Consider the following 23291-nt stretch of genomic DNA (forward strand, 5'->3'; position numbering starts at 1 on the left):
AAGGCGGAGAAGATGTTTCTGGATTCAGAGGGGCAATACACTAAAGGCCTAGATAAGGAGAGTGATAGTGCTACATAGAGTGTGTTGGTGTGTATTATGGCCAGATTTTAAATATTATGAAAATCAAGAGCCATCTGGAGCTTTTTAAATACTTTGATTGCTGAAGAGGGATTCCAAATATAATTTTTTCTCTTTTCTGGGGACTGTGGGAGACGAGATCATGATGGAGTTACCAATTAATCTGTCTTTAGATGTGTGCATTTTCTTTGCGTGACCCTGCTCTCTCTTGGAGTATCTGTGTATGTTTTTCTGATTCAGCAATGAAATCTTGACAGGGAACCCCGAATACCGCTCAACCTCCTTCTGGTTGTATCCAGTCACAGCTTTACTGGCTTCTTTACTTTATGGCAGTGATTCATACAGGCATCTCTGTTACCAGTGTAACATGTCCCCAACACTAATGTTGCAAATAGAGACTTCAGGAAAACATAAAGTCCGACTGATGCTTCCCACTGTGAATTGGGGGAAGCCATTTTTTTTTTATTTAATATGAATAAACATACTGCACACAAGATTCAGACATACAGGATGCACCTGCCATGCTGAGCCATATCATTATTCTTGATTTTTAACGTGTCTATTTTTTCTTTTTTGTTTATTTGTAGCTGCATGGTAGACTTCTCAAAGCCGACCATAGCTTTGACCGAAGTGCTTCTTAAAACGCTTCACTTTCCCTTATTCATGGAAATGTTTATGAATCAGCAGGGCAAAAAAAATCCAAAACAAAACAAACAAAAAATGTCCTCTCCAAATGTCCCCTTTGACCTGGCCCATGAAAAGCACCTGCAGTGTTCGAGCTGTTTGCCTTACCATGCTATGAAAGAGTTCAGTGTTGAACAGTGGAGCCTGGAGACAGTAGTGCCTGTGTAGGGACGAGCTCAGAAACATGGAGGAGGGGGTATAAAAAGGACGTGGGGAAAGTGAGGAAAAAGTTTTACACTAGAGAACACTGTACAGTATTCTAACTCATTATATTTGCAGACTGTTTCGTGACTATTTTCTAGCACATTAACAATTAACATTACCATGTAAGTATATATATTAAATCATCAACCATCATCTTGTATTGATTTTTTTTTTTTTTTTTTAAATCAATACAAGATGATGGAGAATAAAATATATAGACTGTCTGTTTATGGACAGTATGGCCTATACAAGGGCTATGTGGAATTCAAAAGAATCATATTGCAATTATTGTGGCTGGTATTGTGATATAATTTTTGTTGGAAGAATTTTTTTGCTTTCCTTTTTTTATTTTTTTAAGAAAACATAATATAGAAGCATATTGCAATTTTGATTAACTGTGCAGCCTTGGTGTATATCTACAGCGTAAGTGTGCGGAGACTGCTAACACACTCAAAAAAATATTCCCTGAGCAGACTAACCTTGTGAGTGACCTACAGAAGATAAGTGTGCAATTTAGTTTCCTCCCAAATTGTGAAATACAAGCAATGAACTGCCTCTGGTGGGTTGTTATAAATGGCTCTTTCCTAGCTCAGGTACTCTGGAGATGATCTGTCGTCAACAGATACTTAAGAATCTGTATGGACTTTAAATTGAGGCATTGTCATTGTGCCCTCCAGTTTTTTGTTTTTTTTTTTTAGGACTTTTATTAAATGTCTGTCAGCAGCATTTTAAACACAATTTTAATCTGTCACAGGCTTCATCTGTTATGTGTGGGTCCTCACGACTCTATTTTAATACATTGATCTTGTTGCAGAATAGCTGCAAATGCAAGTAAGATTTGGGAGAGGAGATGACTGCCAAATCCTTTGTCTGATCCTGATGTGTAATTCCTCACCCTGTCCAGCCTCATTGCTTCAGAGCCTTTGATTACCACTGTGATTGTTGTGTTATATGTAAACCTCTCAGTCACAGCGGGAATGCGGTGGCATTATCCAACAATTTGTCAATAGAGGTGACTAACAGTTAGTGGAGTTAACAGTGGCCCTAGCTGTCCCAGTGTAGCATCCCTGCCAGGCTTTTTCCAAATGGTGTTGACTACAGACCCCCATTCAGCCTGACTGCAGCCAGCCGCACACATCCAGTCCACCAGCTTCATCTCCTGCACTGGCAGACTGCAGTGCAGTCCAAACAGCCGTCATGTAATGCAGAGTCTGCTGGTGGCCCAGCTTCGCTGATGATTGTCTCTATCCTCTTTTAACCGTTCAAAGAAACCTCTTTTGTTGCCAGACAAAAGTACTGCTGCCTGCTGTAACTACTAAGGCCAGTGTAGTGACCAGGAACAACAGCGAAAGCAAAATTTGGCTTTGTTAAATATGCCTGTATTCTGTCACCTCTATATTATTGAGTTATCCGGGAAATTTTCCGCAATAATTTTTTGCTGCAGTGTTGTGTAATGTAAACTATTTTAATTGCAATTTGTTCCCAACATAATGACTGCCTTCATTTTTCATCACTTGTTGGGAGGGAGCATGTTGCCTGTTGCCTGTCATCTTGCTGGACGTACGGGCTGGCTCTGCAGCTCCAAACAGTAGGCTGATGATCAAGAAACTACTGACATGATTGTGAAAGCGGCTCCCCTCCCTCACACTCACTGCACCACAATCTGTCCTCTCACCACTGGCTCCCCTTGATCTCAGTGTGATTCAACTTGTGCGTGCCACATGAACTAACCTGGGTTTACTACAACTGCTGCTGCACCATGGACACCTGCATGTGTTTTGAATATCCGCACAACCCAAGAAGATCAATGAAAGGATTTCTTTGCAGTCTATGCATATTAAGCTTGTGTTGGCCCCCGTTTAGAAGATAGCTCTCTATCTTTGTCGCCCCCAGCCGCTGTACATCTAATTAGCTGTCATATGAGTTCAAGTTACGTACTGTAGCCTGTTGGCCATAAAGCTGTAGCAACAATTGTCACCATTAAAGCAATTTTAGGCAAGTAAGACTAGAGAGGAAACAGAGAGGAATTGCTTTAACTTGATCTGAGCACAGTATGCATTTGCTGCTTTAAGAAAGGCCAAATTATAATCTAACTGGTATGAAACACTATTAGAATTTAATATCACAATTATGTGTCACAAAGGAGCTATCACAATTATCACAGTATTGTTGAAATGCGTATAAAATGTTCAAAAAGTAATAAGTTTCACCATGTGAATGATGAATAAAAACATTGCCGACACATCCAGGTCACAGATGAGGACAGAGTACCAATAGCATTTCTGGGTTTTCTCTCTATGGACAAGGAAATGACAATGCATGATAATTATTAATATTTGCAGCGCAAACAGATGCATGTAAAGGAGAGACTGTTGATGCAGTGCACAATTTAATGTGAGTTCAATTTATCAGTAATTAGCTCTGCTAATCAAACGCTATCGTGATATTTAAATTTTAAAAATCCAATTCTAATCATGAGGAATTTGTTTTGTGATTCAGCATGACACCAGAGCTATCTCCAAATCACAAATACTAAATGCAAATTTGGATTTCTGCCTTTAGCGACACGCGTTTTAGTGGTAGCTTGTAAGTCAACAACATTGCTCATGATCCTTCTCCATGTGAAACTATATATAAAAAACAAGGAATTAGCACCGTTGATATCAATCAATAATTGATAATAGAATTTGTCGACCATGTCAAATTTATTTTAGTGCTCATACGTTTTTATCAAATAGCAATAAAGCAATGCAGTGGATTTCTCTTTTCTTGTTAAATTTGATTGTTTTAAAGGCTGCTGTTTTTGTGCGCCGCGTATCTTTAGATTAAACTGTCCAACCGCCAGTTCTGCCCTTAGAGTGGGACTCTTCATCTTGGAATAAAGATTTAATTGAGGGAAAATTACACAGAATTTTGATATTCATCAAAATTTTTTATATAAAAATACAATGATTAATCTGTAATTGATTAATTTTCCTGATGATCATCGAGTAAAATGCCTCCAGATGCTCATTCCCATATCATTTTTGCCTTCATATATGAGCTCTGCTCTACATTTCGGTGTGATACAGATTAGCATCCTTTATACTCAGTGACCTGCAAATGCTGCAGTGACCACCTGGTCGGTGGCACTGTGTCCTTGGCTGAGGAGTTTAGTCATATACTTAACCCAGAACATCTCTCATTTTTAAGCCTCAAATACAGCGGAAGTGAGCGTCTTTCAGTGACAACCAAGCAGATGGCTTTGGAGTAAGGTTTTGAACAGCAAGGACGAAAGAAAAGGGGACATGAAACCCCAAGTGTTAAAGTTTGTAGTTTAGACTGCTTCCTGAAGTGGCCTCCTGTGCACGTAACGAATGTCCAAGTGTTCGCGCTCCCATGAAGTCATGAGCCAGGCCAGTTTTTCAAAGCTGAGCTTGTAACCTTTGTCAGATGTAGGCCTTCATTTGATATAATCCATTGCCATCTGGAATAAACGGTTTGGAAGAATGAATAGTAATGTGACAATAGACACTAGGGTGTGCCAAAAACATGATTCAGAAACAATTGTGATTCGAATTTACTACTACTACTATTCAGAGTCTGGTCCTGTCGCTGGTTTGGTCTAGTCTCTAGTTTCTGGAGGGGTCTGGTCTAGTTCCTGGTAGGATTCCCATTCCTTGCTGCAGTCCATTACTAATCAACAATTAACCATTTAACCTAGACATGTTCAGGTGCCCCCACTGGGAACTGAACCTTGCCCGCTACACTCAAGTCACCACATTCATTCATTCATTTGTTCATGGGTAGAGGGGCGTGCATTATTAGAGACCCCAATCAGAGCATTTTCCCAACAGATATGTTCTTTTTTATTCCGGGGAAAAAAAAAAAAAAAATGTGTATGTAAAATGTCGGCCAGTTCTGTTATTCCGTGTTAATAATGAATTCCGTGTTTTGTTTTGGGTTTTTTTTTTTTCCGTGATCGCGGATTTTATAGACAGGGCTTGACGTGAGCTTCACAGTGTGTAAGGTCTGCAAAATGAGGAACCCATGTTTGACTGCACTATTTTTTTTATATTTTTTTATAAAGAGACACTTTTACTTTTGCTACTTAAGCAATGTGGGATATTGCTTTTATGCAACAATCCTATCTAAGTATGGATAAATGTTTAAAACTCAATAAATGTGAAAAAGACACTTCAACGTCTCCATTTGTCATCCTGTCTTGCAAAGCAGACTGGAGTAGATCACGAGGCTCCTTTGCACACCTACAGATTGAAGCAGAAATCATTATGAATCAAATCGTTTTGAATTGAATTGAATGGTGAGATAGTAAAAGATTCCCACCCCGAATAGACACTCACTTCCACAAAGGTGCATTTCTAGTCCTTGCAATTTTTGCTGCTGACTTTGCAGCTTGAGGATGCCTCATGGGTGAGCTACTTTCTCAGAGTGTGTTTGGCTGTTGGCCCAGAGATTTGGCATTTCTATCCTTCAGGTCACTGCTGCTGCAGTAGAGAAACAGCAGCAGGGAAAGGAAGGAATGCCCCATGTACACAGAATAATGGAGATGAAGGAGAAAACTGTGAAAGCACATAAAGGTGAACAATGGACTTATGAATCAGATTTTACTCAGTAAGCACGGGAAGCTATCAGGGCCTAGAGGGTCCATGGACACTAATAACTGCAAAGTTCTTTCTCCATGAATATTTTCTGTGCATGTGGATTTACAACTGGAAATGCGTGAAATATCCTTCCTTTATAGTGTGTTATGTAAATACAGAAATATTGGCTCTTGAAACCTTTTTTTGCCACAGCGCAAACAAATTTCTCCACAGCCAGACAATTGCCAGTTGTAAGAACTCACTCACTCAGGTATGCGTATCTGGCAGTGTGTGAAAAGCAGCTGCCAGTGTTTACTGTGCCGATTCCATTACGTTTCTGGGCGCAGGGGGAGGTTTAATGAATGTATTTATGGTACTACAGGGTTTCTGCTTTTGAAGCTGCAGTTGACATCTAAACTACACTAACTACGGCCAGGAACTACAGACTTCAGATCACATATCTGTAATAAATATATAAACATAAAAACAAGCCATTAAAATGTCTGTAATTGTAACTAAGAAAAGACACAAAAGACTTACTTTCTCTCATGACGTGCTGCTATTTACTCACTGACTACAATTCTTTTGTTTTCATGAACAACAATCAGCCTTATTTCACTACTCATGGAAATCAAATGCTGTTCCACCTTCACTTTCAGGCTAATATCCCAAAATCAAGATAGATAATCTGAATTGTGTAGCAACAACTTTAAACCTTTTTTTTCCAACTACTCCATTGCACCATTTACTGACTTTACACTCAGATAAAATAAAGATAGGCCATTATTGTGCTTCACACACGTATGAGCAATTTTGGCAGCACAATAAGTTCACCTTATACCAGTCAATTTCATTTTCTTCGGCACAGTGATGGCAGAAAAGTAATGATTTTGTGTGAACGTGCCCAGGAGATGCATTACTTGTAGTTTCAGAGGCAAGAGCATACTGTGGTGTAGTTTACACAGAGGGAGGCCTAATAAATCAGCATGTTCACCTTTCTCCCAACAAAACAGAAGTAAGCTGTGTGGTATGACCTTATTAGGTGTGATGGAATGTAAGTGGATGAGAGAAAAGATGAATCATGTTTGATTTAGTTTCCCAGCAATGTTTTATTCATATCACTTAATTGTCTAAAACATTATTCACGCTATTCACAGTATGCAGTATGCAGCATATATACGTAGCAAAGCTCTATGACAAAGAGGTTTTATATTCTCAGAAAAATGTTCAGTTGTTTCAGGATAGAAGACACTGGCCGTGTTTGTGAAAGGTTATGTTGCACAGTTCAACAATATGGCTTTTAATGTGTAATGTGTGTAATTATTTCTGGAGGAATGTGGTACTCTATGGGATAAAGGTGAAAACTAAATCAGGCATAAACACAACTTTTTGTTAGCACACATTTTTTTGTACTTGTTATGATTTTAATTTTATCTATCTGTATTACCTAAAACTAACAGCTTCAAGATCATTTTTATGCTACACTGACTTAATAAGTACCAAAGCAAATGCAGTTGGAATCCCTTGGCAATTGCTTATGGTTTTGGGTTGTGCTGGGATTATTCTGGGTCCCCCACCCTCAGTGACAGGTTTTTGTTTTGTTTTGTTTTTTTTTTTATGTGCATCAACTGCCAAACCTTTCTGCTGGGAGCCCAGCATCTGCTCAACAAAAGTGAAATGGTCTCTCTTTAAATTTCGAAGTCTTGAAGTTTCATTGTACATTCAGGCTCATCCGATTTGCATCTGCGTAGAACAACATACCCATTCCTCGCACCTCTACGGGCGAGGGTGGCTTGTACGTCTTCTCGACAGCATTAGTTTGGGAAATGGGCAGATGGGAAACAGGCCCACTCATGCTGCCCCTAAGACTGCCCCAGCTGCTTGCCAAGATTACGCTCTCTGTGTGATGATTAATAGGTCCTCACAAAAACATTGCACTTAGTTTTAACTAGGGTAGCGATAACTTGGGCACCAAATAAGCAGTGATGAATGAAAATGCCTCCCACCTACAAGCACTGCTCTTTACTGCAGACATACTAAGGCCCTTTGGGTGACTGATTGTGCTCGCAACTGTGGTTCAGTATTTACAACTTTGCTAGGTCAAGTGGGGATCCCTCAGTGTGCCCCAAATAAAACTTCAAATGATTTATGATGTTTCCTTGTTACGTTGTTGTGGCCTTTAATGTGGTAGCTTAGCATGATCATCCCTTTTCCTCTCACTCTGGCCAAGGGACTTGCACTGTGAAATGACCTAGTTAGCTGAGTTGAATGGCACAGCGAGTAAACTTATGACAGTTTACTTGTACACAGTGTCAGTGTAATGAAATCTTGATCATAAATGTTTCATCAATGTTTCCTTCTGCTCCAAGAAAGCAAAAATTACATAAAAGCAGCGTTTTACATCTCCACTTCGTTGACGTATCAGATATACGTGAGCACACTTTAGTGCCTTGTCGTCTATGAATGTAATTTTAATTCTGTTTCTATAGATTATTTCATGCTCATGTCAGCTAATTCTGTCCATACTCTTGTCTTACAGGTGAACCACGCAAGTTTGACCCAAACTTCAGAGGGCCTGTTCAGAACAGGTATTTCATATGCTCTACATCACCACATTTTGCAATGTAAATATGTTAACAATTACAAGGTCAATTATACTTATTTTATTCACTTTCATTGTGTTTTGCCAGAAGCAGAACTCTCAAACTGACCCCTTAACTTTGTCATTATAACGGCATTATCTTCCAACATCTGATTCTTACATATGTATTGATTTTTACCCATTATATAATCTTTTAGGCACACACGGCTGTCAGGGCGCTGATAAATTGATTGCTTGTCATGTTATGTTAACAAAGATTGAGACTGAGTGCTGGCAGTTCTCTCCACTCCACCACACAGATCAATGGCCATAAGTCAAGCTGGTGGCTAGGCTTAGCCCAGTGACACACATCATTAACCAGGCAGATGTCCCAAAAACCGATGTAGTCCGCACATCACTGGGACTTTTACAGTTAGACATTAAAGTGCCTCCTGTATGTCAAGTGGCAGCACAGCGGCATTTCTTTCTACTATCTCCCTCAGAAGAGCTTTATCTCTATACACATTCACGTCTACTTCATTTCTGTTTATTTGATTTGAAAATAGACTAAATGAAAACAAAGAAAATCAAACATGAACATTTGTGTTGTTTGAGCCATACATTGATTTATATATTCTTTGATTTCATAAAATACTATCCGAATGTCGCAATTTTCAAATTCACATGAAATTGTTTAGGGACTTAAAATTGGGAGCATGACTAAAACCGGTGGAAGTATTATGTGGTCCATTGTATTTAGAAAAACAGAACCATAAACTTTAGGTTGGAGTTCTTACTCTTGAATTTGTCTCTGTGGTGTTTTTTGAAAATTAAGTCTTTGAACAGTTTTAACTGCCTTGATTTAGTACAGTGAGAAGCAGAATTTTTCAATAAGGCAAAACGCACCAAGGGAGTCACCACAGGCTTTTTTGATGATTTAGTCATTTACTAAGGTAACGCAGGCTCTTATCTCTTTTATGCTCAGTTCAGTTTGGCAGGCTGCTATAGAGGCATGTTTCAGTCCTCCTGCGTCTCTTCATCCCACCCTCTCCTGTCCATTTCACTGCTACAGCTGGTTGAAGGCGCCAAGGATACTTTGATGTTTCTGTGGCTCAGAGGCTTTTTCTTAATGAGAGCTGGGAGAAAACCGACTCTGTGGTCGTCTTGTTTTCATCCAAGCTCAATGCCTAAATGAAGTAACTGTATCTGTTATTAAGCAGTCCACTCAAGGCCAGACAGAAGTGGACGCAGAGTAGTGTTTATTCAAACTGGCTATTATAATGCACACAGGCAGTGCGGAAATTTTATACAACTACAATGCAAATTTACCCGTAAATCAAGCAGTCTCTCCCTTCATAACGTGTGACGTCTTACCTAAAAGTGGCTCGTTAGGAGAGCAACTCACTTGAGCTAATTTCATTCTTGACTTTTATGACTGTGAGAAATAAACCCTTTGTGTCCAAATCTGGCTTCCAAATATCCCTTCCTGTTCATGTAATGTTACAAAGCAGGGACAGTCTGGCAGATTCTCACCACACTGGCACCCACGCTATTCTGTGGCACTGCTGCCATCTGTGTCACCTTGGCTCCTGCAGAGTATCAGCCTTGCAAATATAACACTGGCACAAAAGTTTCTCATTGCACTGACAAAGCTTCCAGTGCACTTTTTTGTTTTTTCATCCAAGGCATTACTGCCTGCCAGCACAGTTCACAAGCAGGGCAATGCTTTGGTACCTGTGCATGTGAGAACTGAGGGGTTCTGTGTATTGGGAACAAGGCCTGGAGTCAGAATAGATTTGCAGGTTGACCATATTTCAGATCTGCCTTGCTGTTCATGTGGCCTGTTTTGCTGAGATAATGTAGCGAAACTGTCTCTTCACTTTGCCACCTTCCATACTCACCTTTGCGTGCCCCAAAGAGGACTTATTAGCACTATGGTGTCGTGTTTACACCGTCATATTAATGCAGCTATCCATATGATGGAGCTGTGAATAAAAAGACAGTAACAGTCTCATCACTGCTGAGGAGAGGCAAGGTCTGCTCTACACTCATATCCCTCAGATATCCCCTCTAATTACCTCAGATATGGGGCTGAGTGATAGCCAATTTATCTATCATCTAGTACAGAGAGGGATTTGGAGACAAGCATGCAGCCATCGTCATGGCAACCCAGACAGCTCTTCCCCTTGCTCTTTTTGAATTAAATGAAATGGTACTCTCTTTGTCTCCCTCTGTCAATAACATACACAATAATAGAAACAGTTTGCTTTGGTTGTGTGGCAGGTTGTCTTTATACTTCACCAAGTAAAGCTGTGACCACTTTAACTGTATTTCTTTCTCTGTTATCTCCCAAAAAATACTGGTTGATATGTGTCTCAAGCCCCAAACATTCTTTCATATGGTAACCAATTGATCTCTCAGGCTTTTGTTATCAAACGTTGTTTCATAGAGCTTTCAGCTGATGCTTGTGGAACATTTGCTGAGTCTGTATGGGTCCATTATCATCAGCTCCAAACACACTACCCAGCTCGTGAGAGGATATATCACATTTAGAGTTTGCAGGTAGACGGGGCTCCTAATGTAATTCAGATAAAAGTGGTGATAGTGTAATCTGAAATTAGAAATGAGGAGTATCTGCAGTCCTGCTGGGACAGTGTGGGTTCCCAATCCTCCATGTTCCTTATGTTCAGGAAACCAATCTAGCTGTCTATTAAAATAGATTGCAAGCTTTACTGCAGTTATTAAGGCAGGACCATAAAAATATCTCTTAATTGCAGCTGAACTAGTAAACAGACCCTAAATTGACCCTAAATCTAGGAGGCTACACTGAAAATGTAATTGCAAGTATTATATTTGTTAATAAAAATGAATTTCAGATGATTGTGTTTTCATCTTAATATAAAAGCATTTCTGTATTAGTAAGCTTTTTATCCCTCTTACTGTGAGTTGATCTTTCAGTGCTCATTTGACTGATCTTAATCATAAAATTAGATTTTGAGGCTCAAAAGCAGCACCCTTGTGTTTTTGTGTGTATACAACATTGTATAAATGCTGCATACAAAACAAGGACAGACTACTCCTCAAAGACCTGCACAAAGGAAATGCTGTTACATCTCCAAGTCCAGGCCTCGGTTTGACCTTGGCTTTGTTTCTCTGTTTGAAAGCCGAAGGAAATGAGGATTTCAGTTTAATTTGTGTAGCATATAGTGTCAGGGGAGGGAATGCATATGCCTTCTACACATGTCAGCTTTGCACAGTGGATTGAACTTAGCTTTATTCAAAGCTGTACTAAGTGCTGAATAGTATTGAAAGAGGACTAAGAATGAGCTGGACTGACAGCTTCTCTCAGGGTGGAAAGGCGGGCAAGAATGCTGGTTATGGAGGAGACAGGGAAGAAAGAGAAAGGGAGAGAGATGCTGCTTTAAACTAGCAGACTAACACTGCTGTGGAGAGGCAATGCTCAAAAAGCTGTCTCTGAATCCCCCCAGAATTCTGTCCCACAGGCACAGAGTCTCATTAGAAAGTCAGAAGAGCTCCACTCCACTTTCACAGGAGAAAGAAAAAAAAAAAAAAAAACAGGATACAGATGACAACTTGTCAGGCCTGGTTGCAAGTAGTGCACCCAGATGTAGATCTCAGAATCACTTGTTATAGAACAGCTATTTCATGATTACCACTAAATATTTAAAGACATAATACACACACTTTTTTTTTTCCCTTGTTCAGGTGCGCTAAATTACCAATTCTCCCATTGTTACATAAAAAAAACAAAACTTCTGCTTATTATATTTTTGACAAAAACAACCAACCATATTAAATAAAATTTATTTCTCTCTCATAATGTTGGTTCCCCACACATTACTTATTTGTCCTCTCACTTTTCTTTGCCCCCAGGAGCTGCACTGATGTGGTTTGTTGCGTTATCTTCGTCATTGTCATCTTTGGCTACATTGCTCTGGGTACCGTGGGTGAGTTGGACACATTGCTGCTGATCACAGGTGGTTTCATAATGACACACAATCATAGGGTTGATATGTTCTGGTCTGGAAGTGTGAGTTGCTTATTTATCCTGTTCTGCCTGGTGGTACGATTCCATATCTCTAGCGGGCAGAATGAATGGAAAGAACAGGCGAAGTGTGTGAGTGTTTGTCTGACAGTGACTTGAAAATATTTTTTTTTATCATAAGATAGGTGCTCTCCTCTCCACCAGATGCATTAACACTTGAAGAGAATACAAGATTTTCTTTTCTTTCTTTTTTGAGATAATTACATTGTGTTTTTAAAGAAATGGCTGATTATTCGAAGTGTGTGGGAGCTCTGAAAGGCAGCCCCCTCAGAGAATGAACAATTATTTTAGTAAGTAGAAGTCTAACCACAACATGCAGCTGGTAGTGATCATTCTAGCTGTCTCTTGACTCGAGGTAATTGTGTTAGTAAAGCTCATTAATCTTTCTTATTCTTTTCCCTTTTCTCTCTTTATCCTTACTTCTCTCAATTTGACCTTTTTCCCTTAAAAAAGTTTCCTGTTTTAGTGTAATTTCTAACTCTTTCTCTCACTTTATTCCACTTTGCCTCTTTTTCCTAGAACATACAGATTTCTATCTACCACACCACAGTGCAGATCTCTTTTCACCCTCTTTCACACACATGTATGGCAAACATCACACACCAAGCCAAAAAGATCCTGCTACCATTTTGAAAGTGCAGTCTCCCGCCAGTTTTATGTCATTGAATATTTCAATACGGCAACTTATTGTTTTCCAATCATTTAAAAAGAGCAGAAGTCATGACATTGGATGACACTTAAAATAGACACTGACAGATCTGCAATCAGTTGAAGAACTTACTGTTCTTTTTGCATAATTATCCAGTTTCATTATGCATTTCAAAGAGCCATAAAGTGCCTTTGTTGTGCTGCCTCACATTGAACACATTTCTTCATTGACCGGTAAGGTGAAAGGCCTTAATACCATGTTGTTCAGGTTGGGCAAATAAATTAAACGCTGGAATTGAACTTCAGGGTTACTGCCAATATCTTGAGAAACAGAACAAATTAAACTGGAATGATGTTTTTGTTTTTTGTTTGTTTGGTTTTATTGTTCGTTATCTTGTGTGTAGATGTTTTCTCAATTGTTGATGTTGTCTTGATTAATATGCATTCACGCAATCCTCCAATAAATTTCCCTTCTTGTCTTTTTAATTATGTTGTTTACTTTCTGTCGTCAGTTAGCTCACAGAGAGATACTCATGACTTTGGCCTGATGCCCTCAGAGAATTCAGAAATCCCATTTATTTAATCAGAACCTTTTGGATTTAGCAATATTTTAAGGGCAATGCACTGCTTGTCCTTAGGTAGTAGATCATTTTCTTTTATCTGCCGACTTATTGGCAGACTGTGTCTGAGACCAAAGTGACCCTGATCAGCTCTGGAATTACCACCCATTTGAGTTGATCCCAAGTCGTCAACTGCAGAACATTTGATTCACGCTGGGCATTAAAATCCCACATGCCTCCTTTTGTGATCAAACCTTCCCCACCTCCTGCTCTGTATCCATATAAACAGGTATATGTTTCGTTTTTTGTTTTTTTTTTTTTTTAATCTGACTATGGTGGACTGTGGAATACGGTGCAAATCACTCCACTCCACGCAGTTTTATGATGATTTAAGAATAATTCTGACAGGACCAATTAGACTGTGGCAGAAGATGTCATTAATGAAAGAAGGCCTTTAATTTTGCTTTAGCTAAAGGAATAAGACCGCATATGACCCAAGACCACCTCCAAATGTGGTCCGAGTGATTTCATTGGATGAAAATGGGTCTTCAGTGTGTTTTAGGTGTGCTCACACCTGAACTTCAAATTGAAATAAAGTTGCTGTGGTATGTTTTCAGCCTGGATCCATGGTGACCCCAGGAAGGTTGTCTACCCAACAGACAGCCACGGGCAGTTCTGTGGCCAGAAGAACACCCCTAATGCGTAAGTGGAAAAATATCTACTTCCTGAATTATTATATAGCAGAGTGATTGTGTTCTATAATTTGTCTCTTTGCTTTCCATTGTTATCTTTACACTTACAAAAGGCTTTGACCGCAATAGATGGAGAAGATTTACACTTAATTATGGCAAGCTTGACAAAGTAGAGTGTGTACGTGCATGCGTTTGATTCAGTGCTTGCTGATAAAACGCTGCACGATAATGGGCTGATTTCTCACTGTTCTGAATCTCTCTAATCTGAGTCCTCTCCATGTCCACATTTGTCTCCACAGAAACAAAGCCATATTATTCTACTTCAACATGTTGAAATGTGCCAGTCCTGCAGTTTTAATTAACCTCCAGTGCCCTACAACCCAGGTAAGAGCCAGCAGAAGCCCCTTCTAGCGGTGCATTGTATAATGCTTTTGTGTAACTTTATCTGCAAGCTTCATTATGCAAGATTGATGGGCTCTCTCATTAAGAGAATGTGTTGCCCCTTCCAGCTCTGTGTCTCCAAGTGCCCTGACAGGTTTGCCACTCTCCTGGATGCGTGGAATTCCAAAAACTGGGAATATTATAAGCAATTCTGCAAGCCAGGCTTCGAGATCAGCAGTAAGGTGAGAAAACACAAGTTTGCTATGCTTTGTGTTTTGTTTTGTCACCCCCCCCTTCTTTTCTTGAATTTTGCTTGGAAGTTCCAATTTGTCTCTTCCTTAGGTAGATACTGTACATGGACATCGTGTTGCCATTTATAACAGAGTTTAGACCTTCAGGCGGAGTTAAGACCTTTCTGTAGGACAAGCACTTGTCCTACTAAATTTAGAAGAACATCAGCCTGTTATGGTCTTAGACAAGAAGTAATCCATGCCCAGATTTCATCAGCTTTATCTGTACAATCCTCATAATGACAAGCTTGTTTGAATGTGATTTGAGAGACAGTCAAACATAAGTTAGCATCCACTGATGTCCATCACAGCCCTGTTCTGGCAGCAGTTCAGCGATGATGACGTTGGCATGATGGTGTATAAAGATCAGAAAGTGAGGTGATGTGTGGGAGCAACTAACAACTCAGTCATAGTGTTTGAAATGAATCACTGATTTCCCCACCCACCATATCACAAGCATGATGGTGTTACATCAGACAGGATTCAGTTCATTTCTTCAGTGTTTTTCAGGAATAGTGATATCAATAATACAAAAATCATAATCGTCACAGCACTAAGATTATTATTCTAAACAGAGGAGGAAACATTACTGTTGCTGACAAAGATATCTCCACTGTAGCTATGATAAAATACTATATTTGATGAATTGTTTTCAGTTGTTTGACTCATTATCTCCTTTATTTCCCATTTCACTGCTTTAGTCTGCTTTAGAAGTCATACGAGATGAGGACTGCCCATCTATGATTGTGCCAAGTAGACCTTGTAAGTTTCTCTCAAGCAGCTAAAACTATAAACATTGTAACACAAAATAGGTAATTACTCATTTAATAAGCCAGTAAAGAAAACTTTTTGAAAATGTCTTTCAGTCCTTCAGCGGTGCTTCCCTGATTTCATTACAAGAGATGGACTTCTAACTGTAGCCAATCAGACCCTCTTCAAAGATGGAGAAAATAAAGAGAGAAGTGTCAGCGACCTCAAAGCTGCTGCCAAGTAAGTCCTTCTTCTGTGTGACGTCACTCTTGAGCTTTGTTGTTGATTTAGTTGAGCTATACAAGTAGCAAAGTCAGACTCAGTGCATTACATGGAGATTTGGTAGCTAGCTGTGGTAAAATAATTTTGCATGATAATTTACCCTGTGGTATGAATTGTCCTAAAGCTTTTATACTGTCATAGGGCTGCCAATTCTACACCCAGAGAGTTCTGGACAGATATTAAAGGGTAGGACATGTGGGCATGTCACTTATGCCCAGGAATGTGTCCAGCCACATTCAAAGTTATTTGCATGTGTATTGCATGAAAAATTCAGCATACCTCCCACTTCCAGGGAAGAATTTCAGGGATGACCAAAAGCTTTTAACAATTGCGTTTTAAATAAATGCTGTCGACATGTTAATGGGCTAAGATGGAAAAGCAGCGACATCATGTATGCGAACTACTGAGCTCATACTCTGAAAATACATGATTCTTTGCTGTGAATTACCTGGAAATGTAATGTGCTTTAATGCTTCTCTTTTCATAGCCAAGTAACCGCCATGCAACAAGGAGTGGAAAGGTCTCAAAATGATTTATTTCAGCTTTTTAACTTTCCCTCTTGTAACCAATAGCCTTGTGTAGACTAACCCTTCCACCTCTGCAGTTCATCATGGAGAATCAATCCCTTCATCTTGCCACCTGCAAAAGTGGAGAAGAATTAGGGCAGATAAATAAAACTTTATCTACTTGGTAACATCAAGCCAGTTTATATACCTTATTAAGCTCTGCACAGCGTTGTAACATGAAACAGAGTAATGCAGTGCCCCCTGGTGGTCACTAATTTAACTACCTTAAACTAGATATAAAATTAAGTTTGTATAACAGCACTGGAGATGAGCCAAACTCTTAAACATGGGCAGGGTTTCTCTGACCTTTAGGCAGCCGAGTTAGAGCTCTTCATCATAAGAATGCTGTCAAAACTCAGAACACTTCCACTGCTTGTTTGTCCCATAGAAATGTCAGCTTGTCCCCTATTCCTCCTCTGTCTGTGGAGATTTATCTGAGTCATAGGGCAGTGTCTCTGCAGTCAAACCTTGCTGTAGTTGTCTCATAACTCTGCGACCTGTCTTGTAGTTTGGAGCCAAACGTTTGTAATCCTGTGCATCCTAATGGGGCACAACATTAGCATTCAGCACACAACACAGAATTATCTAGTTTTATAGGACTTAAAGTACAGTTGTTTTTAACACTGACATTATAATGTGAAAAGAAATAAATGGGTGTCTAACATATCCACCACTAAGTGCTCACCTGTTTCACATTTAGTAACATGCTGCCAAACCATTTTCCTCCTTATTGTTAGAGCTGCTGCTCAGTAGCGCTTTAGCATCACTAATGCTGTTTTGTGATTCTCTGATATGAAGTTTGTTTTTTTGTTTGGTTTTTTTTTTCTTTTTCTTTTTTCCACACTCTCAAAATCCAATATGGCTCATAGAGATGAGATAATCGAAAGCATTTTGATCATTTTGATTTCATCTTTGTTTTGCAGTGAGAGCTTTAAAGATAAATCCAAGTGTCAAAATGTTTTCGAGAAAACCTTGCAAACAGAGGCAGTAACACAAACTCTGCCATAGCCACCTCTGTCTTCTTATTAACTTCCCTTTTTGTCATCCTTCTCTTTCCCACATACAGAGGTATTGCCAGTTTACTAAATGCCAAAGAAGTTGGCATGAAGATCTTTGAGGATTATGCAAATTCCTGGAACTGGATCGTCATGTAAGAATGGCTGTTGTTTCTGCTCATTTTTCATGTTATTCCTGCACCTTATGAATTGTGTGCTGTCTGGTGCTCTGAGAAATTTACTTAGCCATCAATGAAAGCAAAGGTGAACCGTGTAATGTTTTTCAACTTATCCACCTGCTCAAACAAAACAAACTAGTGGAATTTTGCACATTAGGTAGTTAATAACACATCATGATTTATTTTTTTCAGAACATCTTGCCAAATGAAATTTTATTCAACAATATATGCATTGTATGTGAATTTCGTCACTTTTCGTTACAGCAGTATATATGTGTTTGTATACATTGTGTTGTTGCAGTGGTCTGGTGATCACCATGGTAGTCAGTCTGCTCTTTATCCTGCTGCTGCGCTACACTGCTGGTGTGCTCCTGTGGCTCATTGTATTCTGTGCTATCACTGCTGTCGGCTATGGTGAGTAAGCACCATAAACACTTACCCACATCCCAGTGACTTTTATATACTTTGCACATATGTTGGAGATGTTGTCTGTATTTTTATCGTTTGTTTTTTTTTTTTTCACCTGTCTTACAGTTAGCCACCCTGCTGTTATATAAAATTGTAGGAGATTTACGTGTGCCTGGATTTGTCATTCCTTCTCTCTCTGTCTTCCAGGTATCTGGCACTGCTACTGGGAGTACAGTACCCTGAGAGGGAAGCCAGGAACTAATGTCACCATCTCTGATATTGGCTTTCACACTGACTTCAGCATTTACCTGAAGATCAGCGAGACCTGGCTCATCTTCAGTATGTTGTCATGTACCACAAATGATTTGTTGTCCTTGCAAGTTTACTTTCACAGTCAAGTTGATGTTTAAATGAGCATCTAGTTTATGAATTGCCCATTTTTTAATAGACTATAATAGTTTTTCTTTTCTTTTTTTTCCGGATACGGAACTACTGATAGTTATTCAGTAATATTTAATTTTGTTTTTATTTCGCAGTGATCTCACTGGCGGCGATTGAGACCATCATTGTGGTGATATTGATATTTTTGAGATCAAGGCTGCGCATCGCTGTTGCATTACTGAAGGAAGGAAGCAAGTAAGACTGGATAAAAGCTTTGCTGACTACTTAAAATTTGAATACTGAGTGTGATGTATTTTTTTTTTTTTTTCCCCCTCCCTAATACAATGTTTGATCTTTACTGTTTTTAGGGCCATTAGCTACATCATGTCCACTCTCTTCTACCCTATCATCACCTTTTTCCTTCTGGCCATTTGCATCGCTTACTGGGCCGTTACAGCAGTGTATCCTCCAAACTGCAACGCTAATGAACTGTTTTGTGACTCTTTCATGGAGCCTAACATAGTTTTGCAGTAGAAACACTACATGTATTTAATTAAGATATCAGTAACAGTAAATATATCATGCAGTGTAACTGAAGTTAACTTTAATAGGTGAGGAATGTTATGGATTGTAGATAACCCTTTGTGTTTCCCTTAACTAGTCCCCCTTCAGCTTCTTAGCATCATCTGGGTACGCAGTCTATAAGGTCACTTCCCCTGATGATAAATGCATGTATGCCAACATCACATGCAATCCAAAGGTAAGCATCACACAGCCATGCCAATCGTTCGCTGAAGAAATACTTCATGTGTTAGTGTTTTTAGTTTGTATTCAGAAAAATATGTCACATTTTTTTGTGTTTGTAACTAAGTAATTTCTCTGTCGCTTCTTGCTCTGTGAACTATTTCTTAGATTCCTTCACCACAATCAACTGTGATCACGGAAAGCAAGCGTAATTGCTTTTTTTTTAATTGCTTCAGTAAAATCTGCTGAGGAGCATATATAACCATTAGAACTGATGTTCTCTAATTTAGATTGACTTTATATTACAGCCTGTCAGCTATCAATGCCTATTTTACATATATTAATTATTAGCCTGTCTGCCCTCTCCTGGCTCATGCAGAGTAATGTGAGCTTTAAAAGGATTGATGTGCTGTGTGGTCACACAGTGTTAAATAAATGCAGGATTACCTCAGAGCCTTATATTGATAAAATGATTCATTACCGCACAAATGAAGATGCAACAGAGGAAAACAGTGACACTAGTGTGTTTTTGTATTTTTTATTTATTTTTTTGTTTGTTTGTTTGTTTTAGTGATTTAGTAGCGGTCGTAAATTAAGTTAAGCTAAGAGTGTAGAATAGTGCACTCTGTCTGACCAGACAGACAAAATAAAATCTATTACTTTCTTTCAGACCTTCAGTCAGACCAACATCACCAAAGTGTGCCCTGGATCACAATGCATGTTCGCCTTCTATGGTGGGGAGAGTGTATACCACCGCTACATCTTAGTCCTCCATCTGTGTAACCTATTTGTGTTCCTCTGGCTGGTCAACTTTACCATCGCTTTGGGCCAGTGCACCCTGGCAGGGGCTTTTGCTTCGTACTACTGGGCCTTGAAGAAACCAAATGACATCCCTGCCTGCCCGCTCTACTCCTCATTTAGCAGAGCCATATGGTAGGGAGCATGGTGTTGGATGTTATGTTCGATTGTACCTGATTAACAAATCAGGTGCTAGTTTTTATCATGGCGAGTTTCTGTTGCTAAGTAGAAAACAACATTGTACAAATATACATTTTCCCATAAAAAAGTCAAGAATGAACAAAATATTTGCAAGTGAATGCACCACAAGCATCAGATAACTCTACAAAGTTAACAGGCACTGTTTTAGTTGATGTGAAATATAAACCATGCAAAAAGTTGCATCGACTGATTTCATCGTGTGTCTCAGCTATCACACGGGCTCCCTCGCCTTCGGTTCTCTGATCATTGCAGTGGTACAGACTGTTCGGATAGTTCTGGAATACCTGGATCAAAAATTGAAAGGTAAGCTGTGACTTTGAGGGACACTGTTGTTTTCCCAATAGAATGATTATTTCCAGGGTGATAATTTGTCTTTTTCCAGGTTCTCAAAATGCTTGTGCTCGATATTTACTTTGCTGCCTCAAATGCTGTTTCTGGTGCCTGGAAAATTTCCTCAAGTTTATAAATAGAAATGCATACATTATGGTGAGTGGCAGAGCATCTCCTTTTGGGTATCTGGGAGGTCAATTTTAAACTGGCTTGGCTTGTACCTTATTTTATCTCCCTCTACTAAGCATTTATTCCCCAACAGATAGCAATATATGGAAAGAGTTTCTGCACTTCATCGAAGGACGCGTTCTTCCTCTTGATGAGGAATGTTATTCGGTAAGACCTATTCTTACACCTACCAAGGGTCAGAGTACCGATGATTTGAAAGGTTTCTCCATTAAGAGGCCTACACAACAAATCATTTTGTGGAAATAAAAAAACAAAAAACAAAACTGTAGGTGTAAAAGCTTTAAATTTGCGTGTATACATTGGTAAAGCAACCAAGAGTGTCTGTAGCATTTACACATATTTCTTGGCGAACCTTTTTCTACTTTTGTACTTGATGATGTATGGCCCTTGTCTTACTCCTCTGTAGGGTGGCTGTTCTGGACAAGGTGACAGACTTTCTGCTCTTCCTGGGAAAACTACTAATTTCAGGAAGTGTCGGTAAGTTTAATGATGAGGTGACATAAAGAGCGGCACAGATGAGACATTAATTACTTCTGTGTGCCCCTTCTGGTGAGGATTTGGGCTAGTCTGATTGCTTTTAACTCTTAAGTATCATCAGTGTGTTATTTATTGAGCTGAAAGTAGTAATGGTGGTTGATAATGTAATGGTCCATACTGTATACACCAATCAGCTGTAACATCGTGAGCGGTGGCAGGTGATGTTAATTATATAAATTAGCTCATTACAATGGCACCTGTCAGTGGTTGGAATATTCATTCATTCATCTATCTTCAACCGCTTATCCGTTGTGGGGCACTGGAGCCAATCCCAGCTCACACTGGGCGAGGGCGGGGTCACCCTGGACAGGTCGCCAGTCCATCACAGGACCAACACACAGAGACCAACAACCACTCACACTCAGACTCAGACCTACAGACAATTTAGAGTCACCAGTTAACACAAACATGATGTCTTTGGACGGAGGGAGGAAACCCCCCATCAGACTCTGCACAGAAGGGCCCCAGATCCGGGACCAGAACCTGCAACCTTCCTGTTGTGGGGCAACAGCACTAACCACTATTCCACCGTGCTGCCCTGGTTGGGATATATTAGGCAGAAAGTAAACATTTAGTAGAGCTTCAGTAATGTAAACAAGTTCAAGGTTTTGGCAACTTACAGGACCTCAGGCATCTGCTGCCAATGTTTTGGTGCCAGACATCACAGCACACCTTCAGACGTCTAGGGGAGTCCAGAAAAGGGAGACCTGCACAATATTAGGCATTGATCATAATGTTATAATTGGTGGATGCATGTTCTTTTTACTTATTCTTGTTATTCTGAAATTGTTTTGTTTTCCAGGTGTTCTTGCGTTTTTCTTCTTCACACGGCAAATACCAGTCATTCAAGAGGAAGTCCCATCTTTAAACTACTACTGGGTGCCTCTTTTGGTGAGGAGTTAAAATGTGGGCTGTTTCATAAATAATTGGAGGAGTACATAGAGCTGGGACTAATTGAGATGTAGTTGTATTCTGATTTGGGCTATTCACTTTTCACACAATGGATTTAATCAGATTAAAATTATTCCATTGAGACATGTTTTATCTTTGGCCTTTCTATGCCTTCTCAATAGATAGTTATGCTGATGGCATTTTTAATACCCAGAGAGAAGAATGAAAATGCAGTCGGAGCATTAGGAGGACAAAGACATGAAATGCAATGAGAGAAGCAGAAACAATACCAGTGAAAATATTCTTGTAGTGTACTTTCTAGTGACAGCTGTTTTCTCCTTGTCGGGTTTCTTTTTTTTTTTTTCTTGGTTCTGATAAATGTAAGACCCCACTGCACTTAGTCCATTCTTGACAGTTTGCTGCAATCTAATAGTTTTGTTAATGAATTTATGGCTCCTCCTTTCATACTTCTTGATGCTCTGGCAGATTTTGCTGAGAAAACACTGCACCCTGACTGTGACCTGTTGATTCTTTCAGACGGTGATATTCGGATCGTACATGGTTGCACAAGGCTTTTTTAACGTCTATGCCATGTGCGTGGACACATTGTTCCTGTGCTTTTGTAAGTATGCAGGTCCATAGCTGGGATGGTTAAAGATTAAATGCCAAGTGACCTGTCAGAAATGTACCATTCTCCGTCTTTAAACTGGCTTTAAGTCCAAACTGTGACTGACTTCTGCACATTCACTGTTTCTGCACTCTTTGGTTCCTTCATGTCTGTGTTTATTCATTTCTACTAAGCTTTTGCTTTTCTTTCTCTTCCTGGTTGCCTCTCTGTCCACTGTCTGCTATTCCTGCTGCTCCTTCCTGTGCTGGGTCCTGGTCTCAGGTGAAGACCTGGAAAGGAACGATGGTTCTTCCTCCAGACCCTACTACATGTCTCCTGGCCTGCACAAGATCCTGCGCAAAGGAGAGGAGGCTGCCAAATCTTGTGCTGCCTCCTGAGCAATGTGCGGCCATTTTACTAAACCGTTGACTCTTACTGACTTCTCCATATCAACCTATTTGCGTGGGTGTCTGGACGTTTAAGAGCGAGTACTGTAGGGCTAAACATTACGACTGGAATGTGTTCCAGTCTGGTCTTGGATGACCTGGAAAGGAGAGGACATGCTTTTACTTTGGTTCCTCACAGAAAAGGCATGAAAAAAGACCTCTGTACACTTCTTCTCTTGAGCCAACTCAGATACTTGCCTTTTTTTCTGTCACATTTTTG

General features: G+C 39.6%; 1 protein-coding gene across 3 annotated transcripts in view; it reads left to right on the forward strand.

Annotated features, from left to right (window-relative positions):
• slc44a5b (solute carrier family 44 member 5b) overlaps nucleotides 1–23291 on the forward strand; it is a 33320-nt gene that overhangs the window by 6233 nt on the left and 3796 nt on the right. Inside the window, exons 2-22 of one of the 3 annotated variants that reach the window (XM_029499567.1) lie at nucleotides 8089–8137; nucleotides 12025–12098; nucleotides 14022–14106; nucleotides 14396–14480; nucleotides 14606–14719; nucleotides 15469–15529; nucleotides 15634–15757; nucleotides 15941–15985; nucleotides 17432–17515; nucleotides 17841–17953; nucleotides 18155–18286; nucleotides 18484–18583; nucleotides 18697–18789; nucleotides 19001–19088; nucleotides 19743–20005; nucleotides 20280–20374; nucleotides 20454–20557; nucleotides 20664–20737; nucleotides 20997–21067; nucleotides 21930–22018; nucleotides 22556–22640. In XM_029499567.1, the coding sequence (XP_029355427.1) occupies nucleotides 8089–8137; nucleotides 12025–12098; nucleotides 14022–14106; nucleotides 14396–14480; nucleotides 14606–14719; nucleotides 15469–15529; nucleotides 15634–15757; nucleotides 15941–15985; nucleotides 17432–17515; nucleotides 17841–17953; nucleotides 18155–18286; nucleotides 18484–18583; nucleotides 18697–18789; nucleotides 19001–19088; nucleotides 19743–20005; nucleotides 20280–20374; nucleotides 20454–20557; nucleotides 20664–20737; nucleotides 20997–21067; nucleotides 21930–22018; nucleotides 22556–22640 (2028 nt within the window). Of the gene's footprint in view, nucleotides 1–8088; nucleotides 8138–12024; nucleotides 12099–14021; nucleotides 14107–14395; nucleotides 14481–14605; nucleotides 14720–15468; nucleotides 15530–15633; nucleotides 15758–15940; nucleotides 15986–16286; nucleotides 16320–17431; nucleotides 17516–17840; nucleotides 17954–18154; nucleotides 18287–18483; nucleotides 18584–18696; nucleotides 18790–19000; nucleotides 19089–19742; nucleotides 20006–20279; nucleotides 20375–20453; nucleotides 20558–20663; nucleotides 20738–20996; nucleotides 21068–21929; nucleotides 22019–22555; nucleotides 22641–23291 lie in introns of all 3 variants that reach the window. The other 2 variants (XM_029499569.1, XM_029499570.1) reach the window with 2 other exon arrangements.

Source organism: Echeneis naucrates, chromosome 4, assembly GCF_900963305.1.
Source record: "Echeneis naucrates chromosome 4, fEcheNa1.1, whole genome shotgun sequence".
In the NCBI taxonomy this organism is placed as follows: domain Eukaryota; kingdom Metazoa; phylum Chordata; class Actinopteri; order Carangiformes; family Echeneidae; genus Echeneis; species Echeneis naucrates.